At 37.6% G+C, this 24,845-nt stretch overlaps 2 protein-coding genes and 1 non-coding gene across 3 annotated transcripts in view; all 3 read left to right on the top strand.

The window, feature by feature from the left end:
• The window catches only part of LOC103515660 (cuticle protein 21-like), a 25,737-nt gene extending 1,927 nt beyond the window's left edge, over positions 1 to 23,810 (top strand). Inside the window, exons 2-6 of the mRNA XM_026828278.1 lie at positions 157 to 360; positions 18,026 to 18,334; positions 22,064 to 22,127; positions 23,411 to 23,631; positions 23,751 to 23,810. Coding sequence (XP_026684079.1) covers positions 157 to 360; positions 18,026 to 18,334; positions 22,064 to 22,127; positions 23,411 to 23,631; positions 23,751 to 23,810 — 858 coding nt within the window. The remainder of the gene's footprint in view (positions 1 to 156; positions 361 to 18,025; positions 18,335 to 22,063; positions 22,128 to 23,410; positions 23,632 to 23,750) is intronic.
• On the top strand, positions 11,054 to 13,172 carry LOC103515658 (cuticle protein 7-like). The gene is made up of 2 exons (XM_008480595.1): positions 11,054 to 11,090; positions 12,235 to 13,172. The coding sequence occupies exons 1-2, from the start codon at positions 11,079 to 11,081 to the stop codon at positions 12,892 to 12,894; spliced, it is 672 nt and encodes a 223-aa protein (XP_008478817.1). The 5' UTR covers positions 11,054 to 11,078; the 3' UTR covers positions 12,895 to 13,172.
• On the top strand, positions 22,065 to 22,136 carry Trnaq-cug. Its single transcript has one exon. It is a non-coding gene; the product is annotated as a tRNA-Gln (tRNA).
• Positions 23,811 to 24,845: the final 1,035 nt, after the last annotated feature.

The following is a 24,845-nucleotide window of genomic DNA, read 5'->3' as shown; positions in this document are numbered from 1 at the left end:
AGAACAGGTAATTTCATAAAAGAAAACAACAATAACATTACGTAGTACGAAACAGGCTAAGGATATGACCAAAGACATTGTACTTTCATCTTGACATTCTCCAGTCACTGACTCGACATGAACTTGACTCATATTTGCTTTGTGTCTATGTTTCAGATCGTCATTGTCCTCGCAGCCATCGCTGCCGTGCACGCCGCACCCCAATACGGAGCCCCAGCTTACCATGCCCCAGCTCCAGCTTACGCTCCAGCTCCAGCTTACGCTCCAGCCCCAGCATACGCCCCAGCCCCAGCTTACGCTCCAGCCCCAGCTTACAAGCCAAGCTATGCTCCATCTTACGCCCCAGCTTACCCAGAGGCTTTGTCCTCGCAGCCATCGCTGCCGTGCACGCCGCACCCCAATACGGAGCCCCAGCTTACCATGCCCCAGCTCCAGCTTACGCTCCAGCCCCAGCATACGCCCCAGCCCCAGCTTACAAACCAGCTAAACCAGAGATGGTGACTACGTCAAGGGATACTACACCCTGGCCGAAGCTGACGGTACCAAGAGAATCGTTGAATACAGCGATGACGGTTACGGTTTCAACGCTGTCGTCAAGAAGGAAGGTTCCCCATCTTACGCTCCATCTTACTCTGCCCCCAAATACTCCGCCCCAGCCCCAGCTTACAAGCCAGCTTACGCTCCAGCCCCAGCTTACACGCTCCATCTTACTCTGCCCCCAAATACTCCGCCCCAGCCCCAGCTTACAAGCCAGCTTACGCTCCAGCCCCAGCTTACGCCCCAGCCCCAGCTTACGCTCCAGCTCCAGCCTACGCTCCAGCCCCAGCTTACAAGCCAGCTTACGCTCCAGCCCCAGCTTACCCAAAATACTAAGCTGAAAACCAATGACATCTCAGCTCAATTTACCTCGAGCTTTGAGAAGATTCTTGAGATATAAGAACTAAGTCAACTTCTGAGTCATTTTGTACATAGTTACATTGTCATACAATGTCGTTATTTATTTTATTTATTGTGTACCTGTCGTGTGTGTGATTGTGAGAGTGAAAAAAATATAAAAAAATATTCACGAGAAGCTGAAGTAATTTTGAATCCACAAAAGATCAAAATTACGTTCATGATTTTCGTGGATGATGCTCAAATAAAGCCTTTTCTTGTTATTTTGAGATTTCTTCCGTCTTTGTATTGCAGGCCTACCATCGTCTTTTGTTCAATTATTCAACCTATTTTTACACAATCGATCAATTCAAAATCCATCATCAGAAATAGGAGAGAATCATTTATTCAAGATCTATTTCAAAACGACAGATCAATGATAAATAGCAGGATACTATAACCTGCACCAAGCCACAGCCACAGCTTACGAAGAAACTTTTGTAGAATAAAATGTAACTCAACCTATACTCTAGATACAAATATAAATAGATACATGGTAAGTAGTTTTAATAATAGGTACGTAGATGGTTGGTAAATACAGAATACAGAAACATTATACGCCATTAAAAACTTCAAAACCATATTGGGTTTTCAGATACCTCGTAAAAAGCTTATTCATTCTGACAGAATATTCCATACCTATAGCGAGTGGATTATAAAATTAAATTAGCATTATGACCCGAGATATACATCTATGCTTATTCATTCTGACAGAATATTCCATACCTATAGCGAGTGGATTATAAAATTAAATTAGCATTATGACCCGAGATATACATCTATTGCATGCATGTGCTCCAGTTAGTTTTGAATACTTTATTGCAAAAGTCTTGTTTCTTTTATTTTCGTATGCACTGAAACTCAAAGTTCAGAACTTTCATCAAGACTTGTTCTATCGTGACTTATTTGTTCTCCGCAGCTATACTACAGTGGTTCTGCAGGTATAACTCACTACCACAGTGCGTCCTCTCAGATAAACACATTTGAGGTTTAATCCATTTTAAGCACAATAGAACCTCGCAAAGTTCATAACCGAGCAGACTTGACAAGACTGACTCAAAACGCCGACCCCGCATAAGTGGAGAAAATATCTAAACAAATTAAACCTACAATTGGAAATTATGATGGTTCTTACATTCCAGTCGTAACGTTCCCGTGATTATTGTAGTTTAGATATTGACAAACGGACGAGAACAATGAACGAACAGACAGACACACCAAAAGCACACACATGCATAAAATCATTCTGCTCGTATGTATATCCATAACTGTAACGAACTGCGTGTCTGCATTATTGCATACTTCCAAGATTGAAGGAATCACCACAGTATCCGCAAGTATGGAGGAAAAAAACCTATAGACAGGTCAGAAGAGGGAGAGATCTTCAATTCTGCAACTTTTATCGGAGAAAAGAAACCGATAAAAAATAAGTGCCTAGAAGTAGTTAATCCATGCTCTCCATAATATTATCCTGAAGGCATTTCTTCATTGATATTATGTTCTAATGTTCTGTGGTTCATAAGTTGGCATTTGATTGTCTTGTTAACCACTTTTCGAATAATATATACGGTTTCAAATAATATATACCCCACAAAAACATAAATGTGGAAAAAAAAGGCCAAGTTCCTATCCAAAAATTTCGGCCCTTAAAAGTGGTGAGATTAGAAATTAAGGCCAAGTCTGCATTCCAGTTTTTCGTGTCTGCTGGAAATGCTGGATCTCAATTCCTTCAACATTCTCTCAATTTCAACTTGGCAATGTTTTCCTTTTATTTTCATGTTAATAATAGGTAAGTATTTATTAATTTGAGAATTTTGTGACATTACGTGGAAAATTAACGGAGTTATGATAGGGGTAAAAATGCGTCGAAATGTTTCGTGTAATATACACACTGGCGTGCTCAGGCCGGAACTTGGCTAGATTCCTGATGAAACCATTGTATTTGAGGATGTGATCATTTGCTTTGTTCTTCCGGATTCAATGGCAAAACTATCAACTATTTTCTAGCCATCTTGTCTTTACTATTTATTGCTGTCGTTAGTCCTCAGTCACTTTGATTAGTTGTTGATTAGTGTCGGGGTGAAAGAAAACAAATGAACCTGCAAAAGAGAAAATTTCTTGATCAGTTCACTGGATCTTAAGTATGGAAAAATATTTCACTAACTATACATTTTCTATCCGTCACTCAAAGGGAAATTTGTATTGACAACATCATATATGCCATATTATAAATTGCGAGTATAAAGTGTTCCATGTACTCGTACTAAATAGGATGAGAGACTTATGTTATGCCCGTCTAGTTCTTTGATTTTAGACACATACAGGTATAAGAGGTACTTGCACTCAAACACATGATAACTTCTATTCAATAGGCCATTGAGATTGATCGATTTGCATTATCTGAATAAGTTGGGGACTTTGAACCAATACAATATCCAGTCTAGATTCTTCGCTCTTAGTATGTTCTACTTCTTTATTATTGTAAACTTGTAATGTGTCTGAAATCCATGATAATTACAACTTTGTATTGTCAATTTTATTATTCCTTTCACCCCTTAACATATGGAGTTGATTTGCCGGCATTATTTCCTTGTACTTATCTAGAATTCTAGGTAGTTTTGTTAGATTTTTTTATTTACAGTTTGTACCACATACAATTGTATAGGTATATGTACAAATAAAATTGATTTGATTTGATTTGATTGAACTAATAAAGTTGATAGGTATGGAGGGGTCAGTCCCAGTGCCATTTTGTGTATAAAAGTAAGTACATTAAGCAGGATATAGACTGACTCAAAACGCCGACCCCGCATAAGTGGAGAAAATATCTAAACAAATTAAACCTACAATTGGAAATTATGATGGTTCTTACATTCCAGTCGTAACGTTCCCGTGATTATTGTAGTTTAGATATTGACAAACGGACGAGAACAATGAACGAACAGACAGACACACCAAAAGCACACACATGCATAAAATCATTCTGCTCGTATGTATATCCATAACTGTAACGAACTGCGTGTCTGCATTATTGCATACTTCCAAGATTGAAGGAATCACCACAGTATCCGCAAGTATGGAGGAAAAAAACCTATAGACAGGTCAGAAGAGGGAGAGATCTTCAATTCTGCAACTTTTATCGGAGAAAAGAAACCGATAAAAAATAAGTGCCTAGAAGTAGTTAATCCATGCTCTCCATAATATTATCCTGAAGGCATTTCTTCATTGATATTATGTTCTAATGTTCTGTGGTTCATAAGTTGGCATTTGATTGTCTTGTTAACCACTTTTCGAATAATATATACGGTTTCAAATAATATATACCCCACAAAAACATAAATGTGGAAAAAAAAGGCCAAGTTCCTATCCAAAAATTTCGGCCCTTAAAAGTGGTGAGATTAGAAATTAAGGCCAAGTCTGCATTCCAGTTTTTCGTGTCTGCTGGAAATGCTGGATCTCAATTCCTTCAACATTCTCTCAATTTCAACTTGGCAATGTTTTCCTTTTATTTTCATGTTAATAATAGGTAAGTATTTATTAATTTGAGAATTTTGTGACATTACGTGGAAAATTAACGGAGTTATGATAGGGGTAAAAATGCGTCGAAATGTTTCGTGTAATATACACACTGGCGTGCTCAGGCCGGAACTTGGCTAGATTCCTGATGAAACCATTGTATTTGAGGATGTGATACGCCGCACCCCAATACGGAGCCCCAGCTTACGCTCCAGCTCCAGCTTACGCTCCAGCCCCAGCTTACGCCCCAGCCCCAGCTTACGCCCCAGCCCCAGCTTACGCTCCAGCCCCAGCTTACCCAAAGTACTAAATAAGAGACAGCTATACTCAATTATGATGGTTCTTACATTCCAGTCGTAACGTTCCCGTGATTATTGTAGTTTAGATATTGACAAACGGACGAGAACAATGAACGAACAAACAGACACACCAAAAGCACACACATGCATAAAATCATTCTGCTCGTATGTATATATTACACACTGGCGTGCTCAGGCCGGAACTTGGCCTGGCGTACTGCCGTGCGCCTAGAAACCATTGTATTTGAGGATGTGACCATTTGCTTTGTTCTTCCGGATTCAATGGCAAAACTATCAACTATTTTCTAGCCATCTTGTCTTTACTATTTATTGCTGCCGTTAGTCCTCAGTCACTTTGATTAGTTGTTGATTAGTGTCGGGGTGAAAGAAAACAAATGAACCTGCAAAAGAGAAAATTTCTTGATCAGTTTACTGGATCTTAAGTATGGAAAAATATTTCACTAACTTTATTTTGCTTTGTTCTTCCGGATTCAATGGCAAAACTATCAACTATTTTCTAGCCATCTTGTCTTTACTATTTATTGCTGCCGTTAGTCCTAATACATTTTGATTAGTGTGGGGGTGAAAGAAAACAAATGAACCTGCAAAAGAGAAAATTTCTTGATCAGTTCACTGGATCTTAAGTATGGAAAAATATTTCACTAACTTTACATTTTCTATCCGTCACTCAAAGGGAAATTTGTATTGACAACATCATGTATGCCATATTATAAATTGCGAGTATAAAGTGTTCCATGTACCATATAGGATGACAGACTTATGCCCGTCTAGTTCTTTGATTTTAGACACATACAGGTGATACAATGTTGTTATTTATTTCTATTTATTTGTTGTGTGTGTGATTGTGTGCATCTCTTCTGTGTGAATCGCGTCAAATAAACATATGCCACGAATCCTGGAAATGGTTGTGGATACAAAGTTCCTACAAAACACACAACTGTTTTCATGATGAGTGATTTAGTGTTCTAAGAAAATACCTGGTCATTCTCCTTTCAAGTCATAAATTTCTTTTCAGTAACTTGGAAATTACAATTTAGAATTTAAGTATGTATACATCATTCATTTTACGTGTAAGTACGCGTAGCCCCTGTCTTCATGTATGCTTTTTACCTTCAGAGTCTGTGTTAACATAATAAGACAAGAAAATATGTAAGTCCGAACTGAATGGTACATAATGCATGTATGTACCTTCATACTTAGTTTATATTACTTACTTGTCCACATTTGCCTTCAAAATATCCAATATAGACAAAAGTCTCGTTTAAAATAATACCCAACAACAATAAACAGCCTTAGTAAAAATCAAAAATATCAAGATCACAAAGATAGAACATACCTAAGTGAACTATATTGAGTTAAAATATGTAACAGGATCATTTTGATTTTGTTAAAGACCTTCAATAAATACTTGCACGGTTTAATAAACTTGTTACAGATTTTACAAAGTCACTTCTTATTTATGAACACTAATTAGGTCCAGGTAGACTCGTGTAGGCATATTTTTTCTTCTTCTTTTCTGTCAAGCCTGCTCTGACCTTCTGTTTGATCTCTAATTGCTCATGCCAGTGTCATGTTATGATATTTATATATATTCTACGGGGTAAGTCCATCTCAAGAGAATACAGTGAAAACTAAAGAGTTCACGTGTAACTCACCATTTTAAGAACTTAAGGAAAGCATGTTGTAAAGGTATTCATATAAGAAATACCTAACACTACTTAAGCTATTCTTAGGTAAAAAATAAAATGGACTCTTGAGGCCTCCTTTACCACGTAACCTTTAAAGCTCTATTTTGTTGTCAAAATATCAAATAAATGGCGATAAAATTCCATGACTCAGATGGGACTGAACCCGTGCCCACCTGTTTACCAGACGAGTACCTTGAACACTGCGCCACAGAGGCTTAAAAATTTGGGCTGAGAATGAGGATTTTCATGAACTTTTGCTGACCTAGACTCTGATATTAGTGGTCAATCTCCATAAAAACATGATGAGTTTTTACAAAGGAAATGAGTTCAACACACCACATCAATCCAAACGTTTACCAGGGAGACCACGTAGCTGACGTAGCTGCTATGCAACAGATGGGGTCTGGACGACTAGGAGGAGTTGACAAAACATGGAGTTTTTTGTTTTCATGAACTTTTGCTGACCTAGACTCTGATATTAGTGGTCAATCTCCATAAAAACATGATGAGTTTTTACAAAGGAAATGAGTTCCACTGGTTCCACATCAAAACAAACGTTTACCAGGGAGACCACGTAGCTGCTATGCAACAGGTGTGGGCTGGACGACTGGGAGGAGTTGACAAAACATGGAGTTTTTTAGAGACAGGCAGTCTGGTCGGCACGGGATTCACATATCCCTAATACGCCATCGGAGTGAGTGAGTGTTATGAGCTCAGAGAAAATTATGGATAACCTAGTCGATCTCTTATAAAAATTACTATGTCAATATAAGCTAGACATCAAGAGCACAGCCGAGACATCGGATTTGTCATGCATGTATAAGCATTACACATGATTGACTTACACATCACCATCAACTTAATAATCACATTCACCACTAGTGTTAATTACAATCCTTAAACCACACGAGGTCCTTAAACAACTGTTAAGTCTTTTAACCATACAAAATACAAATGAAATGTGGCACATTGTCACAAGCCAAAATATTGATGTAAGCCAGTGTAATAGTTTTTTTTAGGCCATAGGCATAGGTAATTTTCAATTTAACTATGGAGAAGGGTCAGTTCAATGCAATCATGATTGACTTACACATCACCATCAACTTAATAATCACATTCACCACTAGTGTTAATTACAATCCTTAAACCACACGAGGTCCTTAACCAACTGTTAAGTCTTTTAACCATACAAAATACAAACGAAATGTGGCACATTGTCACAAGCCAAAATATTGATGTAAGCCAGTGTAATAGTTTTTTTAGGCCATAGGCATAGGTAATTTTCAATTTAACTATGGAGAAGGGTCATTTCAATGCAAGCGACAAATCAATGTCAATCTCATGAGGTTCTAACGGTGAGTACTCTTGATTCTCATGATAGTAAATTGTATATGATGTCCTCATTGTGCACTGAGTAACATTAGGATAGTTTACGGATTTAGGAAAGCTGAAAGCTGTCCATCTTTTGAAAGGAGACAGACTACCACAATGCGAAAGCAATCTTGTGTATCTTTACTACTAAGTCACCGTCAAAATCTTTAGGTATTTTATACGTTACTATTAACCTAGTTCACATTAATATTATACGCTACCATTAAAAAGGTGTTTCATTCAAAGTAACTTGTGAATTCCTATCTTAAAAAAAAAAAAAGATAGGAACTAAAACAATCAACACGAACTATGAAGAAGACCTTGAATTTCAATCTTCATTTCTTCTGCCGGTGATTAAGTTTTTCAAACTTCCACTTTTTTTTACACAGGTTCAAATTTAGTTCTGGTACCTACCTATGTCAATTGCAGGTTGATTCCTAGCCATGTATAATGTAGACCTATTCCATACCTAGGCACAAGGTCTGTGACATTGAATTCTCAACTACTACTGCTCCACCCACCATGAAGTTTATCTAGGAGCATAGGGGGGTGAGATTTAGTTCTGTAAGGGGGTGATATAATTGTCCATGTAATTCATATGTTCATGATTATACTATAAAAGCTTTTTAGCCGGTACGGATCGGTACTAGTTTCAATTTGACACTAATCGCATCAACATGTCCGCCAAGGTACGTTGGGTTCTTATCTATTTGTGATTCCAAGTTTTGTTTTGTGAGAAATTATTTTCAGTTTATGTTACAAATACGTTTTTTGATCTTTTTAAATTTCTTATTCAATTTGTACTCTGGATTTTTTCTTGTGATTTTCTAGGTGTTTCAAAACTCACTTTTCCATCTGTGATATAATTATGTACTTATTAGTTAAAGTCTTTCTAAAAATATGAAATTTTTTAATAAATATAAAAAGTGCCATTTCTTTTTTCAAAGGAATTGTCTACTTCATAGTGCTACTAACCTAAGCTTTTATTTATCTTTAAAATAACTTATTTTCTAATTAATTGTTATTTTCTAATTTGGTTATACATATTTATGAAATTTTGAAACAAAATTACAGTGGTGCATCCACTTGGTTATTTAACAGCTTGTGATTATAGTTTCATGTGTGTTAGGTTGTCATATAATGTTGTAAAGTGTATTTTATTTTTCTGTGATTGTATGTGTAGAGAGCAACTCTAGAAGTAGGTTAGAATTAGTATGAGTGAGTCAGTTACACAAGGGGCTGTATATATTTAGGACTCGCACTTCGTGCTCGGGAGGGGCTTAGGTACAAAATTAAAAATTTTCCAATGTAAAAAAATACACGAGCAACTGGGCCAATAAGTGTGACAAAATTGTTGATGGTTCTTATAACCATCCCGGCAGCCCGGGGAATGATACTTCCAAGATCGAAGGCCAGTTGAAACCTTTCTGCAGATACGTTTCTATTTTCTATAAATTAAATATAAATACGGCTCCTAGAAGGGATTCGAACCCTCGTCTTGGACGAAATGGAGAAGTGGCGAATTGAAGAGACATGTTTCAACCTTGTCCATTCATGGAGAATTGAAAGGCTTAAGATTCAACTTTAATAAGCGCATTTCAATAATAATTTTTTGGGGAAGGGCGAAAATACATATTTTGCAGGGATTTTTTTTTTTTGTTGGAAGGGTCCAATAAGAAACAGATCTGTTTTTAATTAAGCCTTGGTAGCCAAAACCGCAAAAACCAAATGTCAGCCCAAAGCAATCACCCTAGTTAGGGCTGATTGAGAGGCTGACGAAAAACGCGGACCCCGTCTAAACACGGGAAAAGGCGAAGAAAAAGAAGAAGAGGAAGAATACTTCTGTCAATGGTAAGTATCTGCCCTTTATAATGAAGATGGTTATTGAAGACGCTAAGCTAACAGATTGCAATCTGGCTATTCCATAAGTACAAATCAATCTATACGTCATCAACAGACCAATCAGATGGATGGAATGATCTGAGAAAATGACCGGAAAGAATAGTCTTTAATTGCTTTAGAGATTTAGCAAAAGACATATCCTTGAGTTCAGAGTTCTTTTAGGTGTCATCAACAGACCAATCAGATGGATGGAATGATCTGAGAAAATGACCGGAAAGAATAGTCTTTAATTGCTTTAGAGATTTAGCAAAATACATATCCTTAAGTTCAGAGTTCTTTTAGGAGCAGATTCTTAAGGTGCGTCTAAACATAGTCGAGCGGCCGGCCGGCGGCCGTCGATCGACTGTGAGATTTAGTTCTGTAAGGGGGTGATATAATTGTCCATGTAATTCATATGTTCATGATTATACTATAAAAGCTTTTTAGCCGGTACAGATCGGTACTCTATGTTGTCGAGGCAGTGTGGACGGTTCAGTCGACATCGATCGACGGCCGGTCGACTATGTGTGGACACACCTTTAGATCCCCCAGCTTACGCTCCGAAGTTCTAGGAGGCAGACGAGAAATATTTTTCCATTAATAAATCGGATACTGAAAAAGTAAAAGAGCCAAAAGTAACAAGACTTCAAGAGCCGTTATCAGGTACACTTGAATTAAACACATACATGTGCCTACGTAACGTAGTTCTAGTAGACAGACCGGTAGGTAAGTGCGTTAATTTTACATGTCTCCTCTGAGTCTGTACCAATATTGTTTCCATTATTAGCATAAGCAGAACTTGCCTGTAGCTCTGACCAGAGAAGATAACATCAAAGCAGACAAGGATGAGAGGGAAGTTATGTGAAGACTTGGCAGACACAGTGTCTTCAGAACGGTAGACATAGAGTCTGCAACTTGCCTGTAGCTCTGACCAGAGAAGATAACATCAAAGCAGACAAGGATGAGAGGGAAGTTATGTGAAGACTTGGCAGACACAGTATCTTCAGAACGGTAGACATAGTGTCTGCACTTCTACAGAACCTCATAGTACTTCTAGCATCATCTCAGATAACTGTAGTATTATTATGCAAGATATTGTATTGAACAAGTTCAAGGTTGGTCAAGATTATTACTCTCGATATTCGGACCGTCATGGTTTGCTAACCTGCCACATTTTTTGGCTCATGGAATCTGCCTTGAAGGCATGAACGATATGAGCAAGTTTTTTGCTTCTGCTGGACAGTCAGTAGAAGGGTGAAATAATGAAATTGTGATTGTACCAAATTAATTCTGGTATGTTAATTAGTATAAAAGAATTTTAGACCATACAGATCGGTACTAGTTTCAATTTGTCACTAATCGCATCAACATGTCCGCCAAGGTATGTGGTTCTTAAAATTTTGATTTTTAAATATCTTTTAAAAATATTTATATTTTATTACTAAATGACGACTAAATTTGGTGATTTCATATTTAATTATTGAGTGTATTTTAAATTTTCAAGTTAGGTATCTAGTCTTTCAATCATGTAATTCCCAATACCTGCCACTTGAAAAATTGGGGTTTTCGATTTTTGAATCTTTTCATTTATGGGTGCAAAATCGCATGAAATCTTGGAAAGTTCACGTTTTCAGCCCGTCTAGATATGAATGTGACATAGTAAGTGAGTTGTGAGACTTCTTTACATGGGTTGTTTTAGAAACTTAAAATTAAATTTGAAATCTTACCCATTTTATTTAATTGTTTCAGATCGCATTCTGTCTTCCTTCTCTCTTCGATTTCGGGACCATAAGACCATAGCAGTTACAGTTCCCTCTGTCAAACCTCTTAAAAAAAAAAAAACTTTTGATCAGTTTTATAATAACATTAATAACAAAGAATTGATAGATAAATAGTTACACCCATAACGTAAAAGCATTCAAATCGGCTTCACATTTCAAAATTATATTAATATTCCAAGGACACTATGTTCTCTATGTTTTTAAATAATTTTTATAAGATTTCCAGTACCAACTGAAAGCAGCATATTTTATGCTTTCAGTTGGTGGTGGAAATATAGATCTTTAGTTTTCTGATAATCTCTGATTAAAAATTGAGCCTTTGAAAGTCCCGTTTTCCTTTTTTTTCCCTCATTCATTTAGTATAAGTATTTAAATATCACTCCCATTTAAATACTCAGAAAAGACTCGATGTAAAATCTACGTAACTTTAATTAGCTAGGTCATTATTCCATTATTTCGGGGATAGGTTGTTTATAATAATTTTATCTATTCACTAAGAAAGCCCCTTCAAAGGTTCTGATTTTATTAAATTTTGTGTTTCAGATACCTCATTCATTTAGTATAAGTATTTAAATATCACTCCCATTTAAATACTCAGAAAAGACTCGATGTAAAATCTACGTAACTTTAATTAACTAGGTCATTATTCCATTATTTCAGGGATAGGTTGTTTATAATAATTTTATTTATTCACTAAGAAAGCCCCCTTCAAAGGTTCTGATTTTATTAAATTTTGTGTTTCAGATCGTAATTGTCCTCGCAGCCATCGCTGCCGTGCACGCCGCACCCCAATACGGAGCCCCAGCTTACAAACCAGCTTATGCCCCAGCCCCAGCTTACGCTCCAGCCCCAGCTTACAAACCAGCTTACGCCCCAGCCCCAGCTTACGCTCCAGCCCCAGCTTACAAGCCAAGCTATGCCCCAGAATACCCAGAAGCCCCAGCCAAATACGAATTCTCTTACGAAGTAGCTGATGCCCACACTGGTGACTACCACAGCCAAAGCGAATCCAGAGACGGTGACTACGTCAAGGGATACTACAGTCTGGTTGAGGCTGACGGTACCAAGAGAATCGTTGAATACAGCGACGAAGGTTACGGTTTCAACGCTGTCGTCAAGAAGGAAGGTACCCCATCTTACGCCCCAGCTCCAGCTTACAAGCCAGCCCCAGCTTACGCTCCAGCCCCAGCTTACACACCAGCTCCAGCTTACGCTCCAGCCCCAGCTTACAAGCCAGCCTATGCCCCAGCTCCAGCTTACAAGCCAGCCCCAGCTTACAAGCCAGCCTATGCTCCAGCTCCAGCTTACAAGCCAGCTTACGCTCCAGCCCCAGCTTACGCCCCAGCCCCAGCCTACGCCCCAGCCCCAGCTTACGCTCCAGCCCCAGCTTACCCAAAGTACTAAATAAGAGACAGCTATACCCAGCTGTATAGTTAGTTCATCTTAACTAAGTCAATTCCTTCCTTCCAGTCATTTTGTACATAGTGTCATGTTTGTTACATTGTCATACAATGTTGTTATTTATTTCTATTTATTTGTTGTGTGTGTGATTGTGTGCATCTCTTCTGTGTGAATCGCGTCAAATAAACATATGTCACGAATCCTGGAAATGGTTGTGGATACAAAGTTCCTACAAAACACACAGCTGTTTTCATGATGAGTGATTCAGTGTTCTAAGAAAATACCTGGTCATTCTCCTTTCAAGTCATAAATTTCTTTTCAGTAACTTGGAAATTACAATTTAGAATTTAAGTATGTATTAACTGGTTCATGAAGAACATTGTGGAATATGGTAAAGTAAATCACTAACAATGAACAAATAGATCAGAATAGTTTTGATTCCAAAGCGCTTTTAATAAAGATAAACTGCATTTTTCCCCCAAGAAAATAACGGCTGAGCCATAATTGGATTTCTTTTGTCAAAGGGCAGTATAGAACTAATATCAATACTGATCACATGTCTGGCTAGTAAGACCAATAGGATTAACATGATCAATAAGATAACTGAGAGATCAGACTTGGTTCTCAGTGACAAAATTATATATTTGTATTTATAGAACGTCGATCGACCATGGTCGACTACGTTGACTGCCACGGCACAACTATAATAAAATTGTAACAGTCATATTCCCTCTGGCGCCATATCTCAACTATAACAAAACTGTGACATGCCTATTGTGACGGTACCTAGTTGTGACGGTAAACTTCCACTTCCAGGCCATTTCGCTACACGGATTGTGCCACTAGAATACACTACCAATATTTGAAATCATGAACCCTGAGGATGACCAATATTATAAACCTATAGGCAGATCAATTGCCCGATAGAATATTGCTACCATCCAAACAAAGCTAAAGAAAAACTGTTTACAAACCTGACGGTACCAAGAGAATCGTTGAATACAGCGATGACGGTTACGGTTTCAACGCTGTCGTCAGAAAGGAAGGTTCCCCATCTTACTCCGCCCCATCTTACTCTGCCCCAGCTTACAAATCCGCCCCAGCCCCAGCTTACTCTCCAGCCCCAGCTTACGCTCCAGCCCCAGCTTACCCAAAGTACTAAATAAGAGACAGCTATACCCAATTGTATAGTTAGATCAATCTTAACTAAGTCAATTTCTTCATTCAAGTCATTTGTACATAGTTTCATGTGTGTTAGGTTGTCATATAATGTTGTAAAGTGTATTTTATTTTTCTGTGATTGTATGTGTAGAGAGCAACAAAAAAAACATGTTTCACGAATTGTGAAAGTAGTTTTGGGCTTTTGAAAACTCACAACTCTTTTCATGATGAGTGATTGTGTTAGTAATTTGATAAACAACTCTTTTCTATGAATTCCACATTTCTCTTTCAGAATTCCAGATAACATTCAAATGGAAAAGTCTGAGATCTTCTGAGTTTCTGAAAGACATCAGACCAAAGATATAGCTATAAACTAGTATCCTTAGGATAAAAATGTAAGGTTTGGCCGTTATTCAGGGCCACAGTTACGTTTCCAGATAACATTCAAATGGAAAAGTCTGAGATCTTCTGAGTTTCTGAAAGACATCAGACCAAAGATATAGCTATAAACTAGTATCCCTAGGATAAAAATGTAAGATTTGGCCGTTATTCAGGGCCACAGTTACGGTATTCAGGACTAAACATTGGAAAAAGCTCAAAAGAAGTTTACGTTTCCTAGGAACTTTTACCTTTCGCCTGAGGCCTCAGGTCTCTCTAACTTTGTAGGGTTTTATTTTAGGAAGTAAAATGAAATGTCCATGGGCCGAGAATTGTACGGGTCGGCCGTTATTCAAGGCCAAAATCTTGAGATTTACCTTTCGCCTGAGGCCTCAGGTCTCTCTAACTTTGTAGGGTTTTATTTTAGGAAGTAAAATGAAATGTCCATGGGCCGAGAATTCTACGGGTCGGCCGTTATTCAAGGCCAAAATCTTGAGCAGTCTCGAAAGGAGTTCACGGTTCTCAGGACTTCACCTTCAACCTTAGGTCGCTCAAACTTTGCAGAGAGATTCGATAAAATTTATGAAGATCAAAAGTGTCCGCGGGACGGGTCTCGATAAGTGTGTGGTTCGCCCGAAATTAAAGGCCCAAATTTTGGAAAAGCTTAAAAAGAGCTCGAATTTCTCAAGACCTTAGATTCCGGCCGAAGTAACCAAACTTAGCCGAGAGATCGGATATTTTATGTAGATCAAAATTACCCCTAGGCCACGGCCGGCTTTCCAGAAGTTACGGTTTGTTCGTTAATCACAGCCAAAGCTCCGCTATTCAGGGCTCTATTGGGAAAAAGCTCAAAAGGAGTTCGAGACTCTTAGGACGAGACAAAATATTCCTGGGCCCCATTTCTAGGAGGTACCCTTCGGCTAATTTTCAGGGCCAAAGCTCCGCTAGTTAGGGCTATACGGGGAAAAAGCTCACAAGGAGTTCGAGGCTCTCAGGACTTAACCTTTAGTCAAAGGGCGCTCAAATTTTACAAAGAGATTCAATAATTTATGTAGATCAAAATTGTCCGCCGCGGTGCCGTCGACAGGGTACGTTTCGGCCGTTATTCATGGCCAATATTCCACTATCTATTAAAGGCTATATTGGGGGGAGGGGGGAGAGGGGGGGTGGAGCACAAAAGGAGTTCACGAATCTCAGTACTTTACCTTTTGCTCGAACTTAACAGACATATTTGATCCATTATGTATATTAAAAGTGTCCCTGGGGCGGGTTCCTGATAGCCTTTTTCAGGGTCTAAAAAGGTGACAATGAGTTGGCGGTTCTCAGGATTTAACCTTTCACCTCAGGTCATCCAAACTTATTAGAAAAATCCGATTCATTGTGTGAATGAAAAGTATGTCTGAGCTGGGTTTCTAGAAATGTATGATTCGACTAATAGTTAAGTCAAAATTTTGAAAAGGGGGAAGGAACTCTTTTAAAAAAAAATCTTTACCTTTTGCTCGAACTTAACAGACATATTTGATCCATTATGTATATTAAAAGTGTCCCTGGGGCGGGTTCCTGATAGCCTTTTTTCAGGGTCTGAAAAGGTGACAATGAGTTGGCGGTTCTCAGGATTTAACCTTTCACCTCAAGTCGTCCAAACTTATTAGAGAAATCCGATTCATTGTGTGAATGAAAAGTAGGTATGTCTGAGCTGGGTTTCCAGAAATGTATGATTCGACTAATAGTTAAGTCAAAATTTTGAAAGGGGGGAAGGAACTCTTTTCAAAAAAAATATAGCTATAATAATTGATTTCAGTGAATCTACCCAAAAGACTAATTCCTGATACAAATTAATGAAATCCCAAATCGTGGATTGATAACATCATGGAACGGATGAAAACATCAACCTTTGAAGAATGCAAGAGATGAGGAGAGAATGACCTGGAGACAGAAACATAATGTGGAGAGGATAATATAGCAACCTCCTGAATAGCAATAGAAGAAGTTACTCGTACCTTTAAAGTGATGTAACTATGTAAGGCAAATTTAACATTTCAATTAAACAAATCAACATCCTAAAATCAAAAGGTGTGTCCAAACATAGTCGACCGTAAATCGACGAGATTAATCCAATGTGTTGACGAGGCAGTGAGGACGGTTCAATCGACATCGATCGATGGCCGGCCGGTCGACCATGTGTGGACACACCCTCAGAATATCTGGGTAGATTCTGCCAAAGCCAAACTCCTATATTTTTGAGTGAGTTCCTTTTGTACTTTCCGAGGGGCGACTTTGATGAATACTTGAGTACTTCCTTTTCTCTTATAAACTAAAGATATGAAAAGAGTTCAAGTAATCACTTATCTAAAGACCACTAACCGTTAATTGCAATTTTCATTATCATGATCAGTACAATATTCTAGCTTCACATTGATTACTGTAATATTATCAGGTAAATACTCTTATAATAGGTATGTATAATGTTTTTAATTTGTACCATAGGTATGATTACACAGCTATTCAAGTACATGTCATGTTTTGTGTATGAATGGAGATTGGAGAATGCAAGTTCAAGGTACCTGGTATCTATTATGTCATTAATTATGTATTATATTTGGACCATGGTATCCTATATTGCAATTTTTTATATATTTTTTTGTGGCTACCTTGAAGCTAATGGTCGCAAACTCTGTAGAGGGGATAGCTAAGGGGGTGATCTGATGGCCCAAGTTAAATCATTTCACTCTGGATTTATACTATAAAAGATTTTTAGCCGGTACTAATCAGTACTAGTTTCAATTTGACACTAATCGCATCAACATGTCCGCCAAGGTACGTTGGATTCTCGTTAAATTTTATTATTATTATTATTATTTTTTTTTTTTTTTTTTTTTATAAACTCCAAGTAGTTTTTACTTTTCATTAACGAATATTTGGAAAAGATCCTCATTGTTAAAGTGGTGGTGCTTTTATGTCCGCCAAGGTACGTTGGGTTTTCGTTAAATTTTATTATTATTTTTTTTATTTTTTTTTTTGTTGTTGTTTTATAAACTCCAAGTAGTTTTTACTTTTCATTAACGAATATTTGGAAAAGATCCTCATTGTTAAAGTGGTGGTGCTTTTCCTTTACTACTTCTTAAACATCTGAGGGGCAACCCTGTCAAGTAGGTCATATCGGATTTTGCTTTAAAAAAAAAAAAAAACGTTGTTTTGCTGATTTAACACACCTAGATTATTTTCGACAGTATAACATAGGCATCGAGTAAAATATACTTTGTCCATCTCGAGGATATTTAGGAGAAAAGCTACATTGAAATTTGCCTTTGTTTCAGATCGTTTTGCTGATTTAACACACCTAGATTATTTTCGACAGTATAACATAGGCATCGAGTAAAATATACTTTGTCCATCTCGAGGATATTTAGAAGAAAAGCTACATTGAAATTTGCCTTTGTTTCAGATCGTCATTGTCCTCGCAGCCATCGCTGCCGTGCACGCCGCACCTCAATACGGAGCCCCAGCTTACTCTGCCCCAGCTCCAGCTTACTCCAGCCCATCTTACTCTGCCCCAGCTTACAAGCCAAACTACGCCCCAGAGTACCCAGAAGCCCCAGCCAAATACGACTTCTCCTACGATGTAGCTGACTCCTACACCGGAGACTACAAGAGCCAACAAGAAACCAGAGATGGTGACTACGTCAAGGGATACTACACCCTGGCCGAAGCTGACGGTACCAAGAGAATCGTTGAATACAGCGATGACGGTTACGGTTTCAACGCTGTCGTCAGAAAGGAAGGTTCCCCATCTTACTCTGCCCCATCTTACTCCGCCCCAGCTTACAAATCCGCCCCAGCCCCAGCTTACAACGCCCCAAAATACTCCGCCCCAGCTTACAAGCCAGCCCCAGCTTACGCTCCAGCCCCAGCTTACGCTCCAGCCCCAGCTTACGCTCCAGCCCCAGCTTACGCTCCAGCCCCAGCTTACTCCCCAGCTCCAGCTTACTCCCCAGCCCCAAAATACTAAGTTAGTTCAAAAGATTAACTAAGTCTATTTTTACTCCCCAGCTCCAGCTTACTCCCCAGCCCCAAAATACTAAGTTAGTTCAAAAGATTAACTAAGTCTATTTCTTCCTTCCTTCCTTCCTTTCTCCATCAAGTCATTTTGTACATAGTCATGTTGTTCCATTGTCAAACAATGCTGTTATTTATTTGTATTTATTTGTTGTGTGTGTTTCTCCATCAAGTCATTTTGTACATAGTCATGTTGTTCCATTGTCAAACAATGCTGTTATTTATTTGTATTTATTTGTTGTGTGTGTTTGTGTGAATCGCGTCAAATAAACATGTTTCATGAATCGTGGAAATAGTTGTGGACATAAAGTTCCAGCAAAATCCATGATGACTGATTGTGTAATCCGATAAAATGTATTGTTCTTCTTGAAAATCTCTTTAGCTTTCTTCATTTTCGCAGCTGCTAGCAGCAAATTATAATTAGTTGAGGGTAAACTTCGAGTATTTCAAATAACAACTTTCACCATTTGAGATAATGGGTAGACACAAAATTTGTACACAAACCAGGTTCCTTTAAAACCACTAAGAAGATCCCGAGTATTTCAAATAACAACTTTCACCATTTGAGATAATGGGTAGACACAAAATTTGTACACAAACCAGGTTCCTTTAAAACCACTAAAAAGTTCCTTTAAAACCACTAAAACCACAAAAAACCTAAAAATTGCATACCCTATTTAGGTTACAACATTGCTAGCTTTTGAAAGCTATGCCTATGGAAAGTGAAAATATGGCAACAATAAGAAACGTACTGCAATTAAAATTGAATATCTACAATTCTATACGTTTTATCAGTCAGAATGTTTGTACAAAATTACAAACAGTATTTAATGGATTAATACTTGATTTTGATCATGATCATGATAATTATATCGACCTTTGAAATATCGTGGTTTGAGGTCGAACACCACATATGTAGCTATTGTTTTGCGACAAGCACTAATGAAAAGTTTCGTTCATCACCAATTTATTTGTATCCAGAATCAATATTAGATATCTAGGTACCACTGTAGTGCAGGTAATTTTTGCAAAAGAATGACAGTTATGGACAAATTGACCACGAAAGTCTTCAAATGATTCCAAAATCCTGCGGCACATCCTGCATCCTAGTTAGGCAATCAGAAGAGAAGCAAATTCAGTTGACATTGTTGACAATATTGAAATTGAGCAGGGGTTGCTAACCTTTTTATGGGTCGAAAGCTACTGAGATGACTAAGAGACTTTTAGCAAGCTACCTTTAGTCTGGTTAAGAGTTGTTCTCAACTTGTGCGACTACCGGTAGCTCGTGATCGACTGGTTGGCGATCTTTGCTTTAAACTACGGGTTTAACGTAACTGTATACATGCTAAGGTTTTTAATGACGAAGGTTTTACTTTTACCCTCCATTCGGCGACAAGCTAACCCTCTCACAGCCTCAGACAGCCTTAAGTATGCCTATATCATAAAGCTTTAGTCTTGTTTTGAAGAAATGTTTGTGTAACTTTCTTCAGTAGTTTGACTATTTTGAAATTTTGACTTTTACAAAACAGATACTCTCCTCAAAGTACGTTATCCTTCTGATCCTTTCCAAAATTTTCTTTGTAAATTTTCTGTTTTCCTTGATATTTAGATATTACACTATTAAATATTCAAGGTATCTACCATTGAAAGTCAAGGTTGATTCCAGAGGTACTTGTGAGGTCAGATTGATCGCCTACTTTAATTTCGCGTAGGGCTAGAAATGCATCTAGTATACATAGTAGTAGTCCTCACTAAAGCTGAAGGTTTCTAGATAGTCAACTACACAGCCATTCAATAAGTGCCTATCTGACACTCTTAATAGTAATTATCTCGGTGCCTATTAATATTAATATTGTGCTTTACTATTATAATCTAGGAGAAAATATTCGTAACAAGTTCAAGGTGAATGTACCGACAATACCAGATCCCAAATAGCCCTGATCTATGAAATTCACACCTTTCACCTACCTGAATTTAAACTCTATTGTTAACAGCGTGATTTAAGATTATAGCCCATAAATCCAGAGTAGGCAGAACTTGTTTGTCATTTGAAGACAATAGACACTATGAACGAAGTCTAAAGCACACTCATTTTGGTAAATTATACGTAGATATTATATTGGTGAAAAATGCCAAAATATCCAAAAATGTGTTACCTAGGTACAAATCTACATATTACAATAAAAGGACGTTATAGCCCATAAATCCAGAGTAGGCAGAACTTGTTTGTCATTTGAAGACAATAGACACTATGAACGAAGTCTAAAGCACACTCATTTTAGTAAATTGTAGGTAGATATTGGTGAAAAATGCCAAATTATCCAAAAATGCATTACCTACAAATCTACATATTACAATAAAAGGACGGACATAAAGGACGCAAGGCAGCGAAAGCATTTTACATGTTTAACCCATTTTGTACGTATCATAATTGTCAATTTCAAGCTGTCTTTCGGACGATTAAAAAATGCCTGTTAGTGAAATTTCTGATTAAGTCATTGATGAACCCCACTGAGTTATTTATTAAACCACAGGATCAAATCTTTATTAGTGGACATCGAGTGGACTCCATCATTAATAAGAATAATAACACTTTACCGTCATCAACATGCACTTCTGCATGGAAGACTTGTTGACTTGTTGTTTTAATTAAATGTTTTGGAGTCCCACAGCGAACAACGTGTTTTCAACGCTAATGAATTTCGTGTTTTTATTTTATTTTTAGTTTTTTTTTTGTATATTATCTTTTTTTTTTTAATATATGACTTGTAGAGTAAAGAATTTAGAGCATTTTTGTTCTTTCAACAGATGGTGGAATAATGTGGATTTTTTTACGTACCTAATGTCGCTTGCAATTAGTTCAATGGCAGGCAGCATGTTCATATGTGCGATGGTGGAATAATGTGGATTTTTTTACGTACCTAATGTCGCTTGCAATTAGTTCAATGGCAGGCAGCATGTTCATATGTGCTTTTTTTTACTAGAATGTACATGGTACGTAATTATATTATCTCAAAATGGAAATATGTACTTCGTAAGCATAAGGAATTCAATAGATTATTTAGTTAGTCCAGTTATAGGTAAATCTTGAAACTCAAAAGTTTAGGCATGTCGGAATGTTTTTAGATATTAGAAGAAGTGTCAACACTCAGTACACGAGAAAAAGATCGGTATCTTTCACATCGTTCTCATTCATACTTCTCACATCAAAATGGAAATATGTACTTCGTAAGCATAAGGAATTCAATAGATTATTTAGTTAGTCCAGTTATAGGTAAATCTTGAAACTCAAAAGCTTAGGCATGTCGGAATGTTTTTAGATATTAGAAGAAGTGTCAACACTCAGTACACGAGAAAAAAGATCGGATATAGGATAAGAACATCAGAAATGGGTAGGCGGTATCTTTCACATCGTTCTCATTCATACTTCTCACACAAACACACATGCCGCGCCGTTCCATTGTTAAATTTCTATTCATCACACATAAAATATCATAAGCAGGTATACATACATAAATATGACGTCCAAATTTTATTTTTGTTTTAAGTTTTCACTTTGTTGACGTCCGCATCGCAGCGGTCTCATGGTGTAACGGTTAGCACTCTGGACTCTGAATCCAGCGATCCGAGTTCAAATCTCGGTGAGACCTATATTTTTTTTTTCCTCTTCGAACATTTAATTATGAGACTTACCACGCGCATTCTTTTCCTCAGGAAAAAAACCCTCGAAGAAAAAAATAAATACATATTTATAAGAAGTAAAACTTCCGGTTATTAGCTATAACTGATTATGAAGTAATAAGAGTCACGGTCAAAAAAGATCTACATACTTCTAAAAAAAGAAGAAAAAAAAACTGCCAAAAAGGTCTACATAATTCTAAAAAAGTGCCAAAAAGGTCTACATAATTCTAAAAAAGTGCCAAAATAGTAATTGGTAACAATTGAGCCCTTATCCCCGGCTTTCAGAAGACCGACCAAAGCAAAGGTGAAGAAATACCGAGGATATTGACTCCCAGGTCTTACAGTCGCATGTTGACATCAACTTCCTAGGTTTGGTTAGGTTTGGTATACTCATCTAAAATCAAATTTCTAGGTGGTTTCCGATTTTCGAAAGCCACAGTCAAGATGCACCAAATGAAGAATGTAGTTGAGAAACGTTATTCCAGCGTATAATGTGCTCAGCACCTAACTGATGTTTTGAAACAATCTTACAAGTGAACTAGATTTCGAGACACTGCCTGTATTAGTGCTGTTAGTCTCTCTATCATTTATCATTAATATTAAGTAATTCTGAAATATTACTAGCGAGCCTGAGGCAGTTATCTCGGGCAATACACATGCTACGGCGTATTTCATGGTATCTAGCGTGTACAGTCATGAGTAAGCATTAGGCACATATGACTAATTTTTGTTACATTTAAATCCTTTGAGACACATTCGTCATTCTTACTAATGACCATCACATGGAGTTTCATTACAAAGTTCTCAGAAGGCACAACTATTTGTGCTTTACACAAGAAATTGAAGGGATTTTAAGTATAAGATATGACTATTAACTAATAGTGTTCCTCGATTCGAACTCCATCCGAAATTTATGACTTTACTTGCGCTCGAACTACAAACGAACCAAAGGGATGGATATCAAGCATGCCGGGAGGCGCGCGAAAGTCAAGAGTTTGCAGCTCCTACCGGCCTATAATAACACAACTCCATCCGAAATTTATGACTTTACTTGCGCTCGAACTACAAACGAACCAAAGGGATGGATATCAAGCATGCCGGGAGGCGCGCGAACGTCAAGAGTTCGCAGCTCCAACCGGCCTATAATAACACGAAACAGATTTCCGTAATACTGGCATTTAAACAAGATATCTTCATTTCTACAAACCTCCATTTCCAATTCAATTAAATTCTTCTATTTCAGATACGATCATCAAGGAGAAGCCCTGTCGTAACTTCAAGGACCTGCTGTCTCTAGCCGAGGCAGGTCGGATGGGCCGTAGCAGCGGATCCTCCAGTGGTTCTACTACAAGTGCTGATGATGAACAGCATGCTCTACGATACCGGGAGAAGCTAAAAGGCACCCCCGTGCCTTTGCAGCAGAGTTGTGTTAGCGAGGAGCCGACTTACCAAACCCCTCAAGACGTAAGTTGACCCTTTTGATGCTTAGTAGAGAGACCCTTTGGATGGTTAGAAGTAAAGACCATTTTGTCCCATTTTAGAGGTAAGACCTTTTTGACACTTTTTTTTATTACTATTTCTAGAAAATACCACCACCTAGAAATTTGATTTTAGATGAGTATACCAAACCTAACCAAACCTAGGAAGTTGATGTCAACATGCGACTGTAAGACCTGGGAGACCTGGGAGTCAATATCCTCGGTATTTCTTCACCTTTGCTTTGGTCGGTCTTCTGAAAGCCGGGGATAAGGGCTCAATTGTTACCAGTAAAATTTCTAACAAATTTACAAGCAAATGTAGATTTGAGGAACGCTGGGATTTGTAAACAAACTATACAGTTCCAATAATATCTCACTAATTATTATGAACTAGTGGTGTTACCAGTAAAATTTCTAACAAATTTACAAGCAAATGTAGATTTGAGGAACACTGGGATTTGTAAACAAACTATACAGTTCCAATAGTATCTCACTAATTATTATGAATTGTAAATTTCGTACAGGTACTAGATACAGCAGTGCAAGAAGTATGTAGGTATTGAAATTTATTATGTTACCCACATATGAGTGGGCATTTTGTTTAAAAATATAAAATACATAAAAGACAACTTATCATCGCTCTATTGATACCCTAATGTTTTGTCATAGGTTCATTGCAGCAGTGCAAGAAGTATGTAGGTATTGAAATTTATTATGTTACCCACATATGAGTGGGCATTTTGTTTAAAAATATAAAATACATAATACACAACTTATCATCGCTCTATTGATACCCTAATGTTTTGTCATAGGTTCATTACACAAGTTAGTTAACATAATTTCACAAGTAACAAAAAAAGTTATGAAATAATAGTAATAAAACATGACAATATCGTACATATTTATGAAGATTAAACTTATTTAAACATTTCCAATTCGGATAAATTATGAGAAAAGTTTGTTTTTCCGCTGTAAGTTCTCTGGGGTATGGCTGATAGAAGAGATATTTTCTCTGTTTTGTCATCACCTTTCGGCTATAGCTAAAGCCGCTACAACAACAACAACAACATCCGGGGGGTAGGGCAAAGACACGATGAAAAAAGATACTTACGGACATTGACGTGAATATTATGCTGGGGAGGAGGAAGGGGGAGGGGATGGGGCTGATTTGTCCCCGGGGACTGATTGGTCGGTACGATA

Source organism: Diaphorina citri, unplaced genomic scaffold (genome assembly GCF_000475195.1).
Source record: "Diaphorina citri unplaced genomic scaffold, Diaci psyllid genome assembly version 1.1 scaffold1390, whole genome shotgun sequence".
NCBI lineage: Eukaryota > Metazoa > Arthropoda > Insecta > Hemiptera > Psyllidae > Diaphorina > Diaphorina citri.
This window is presented reverse-complemented; position numbering and strand designations above follow the sequence as displayed.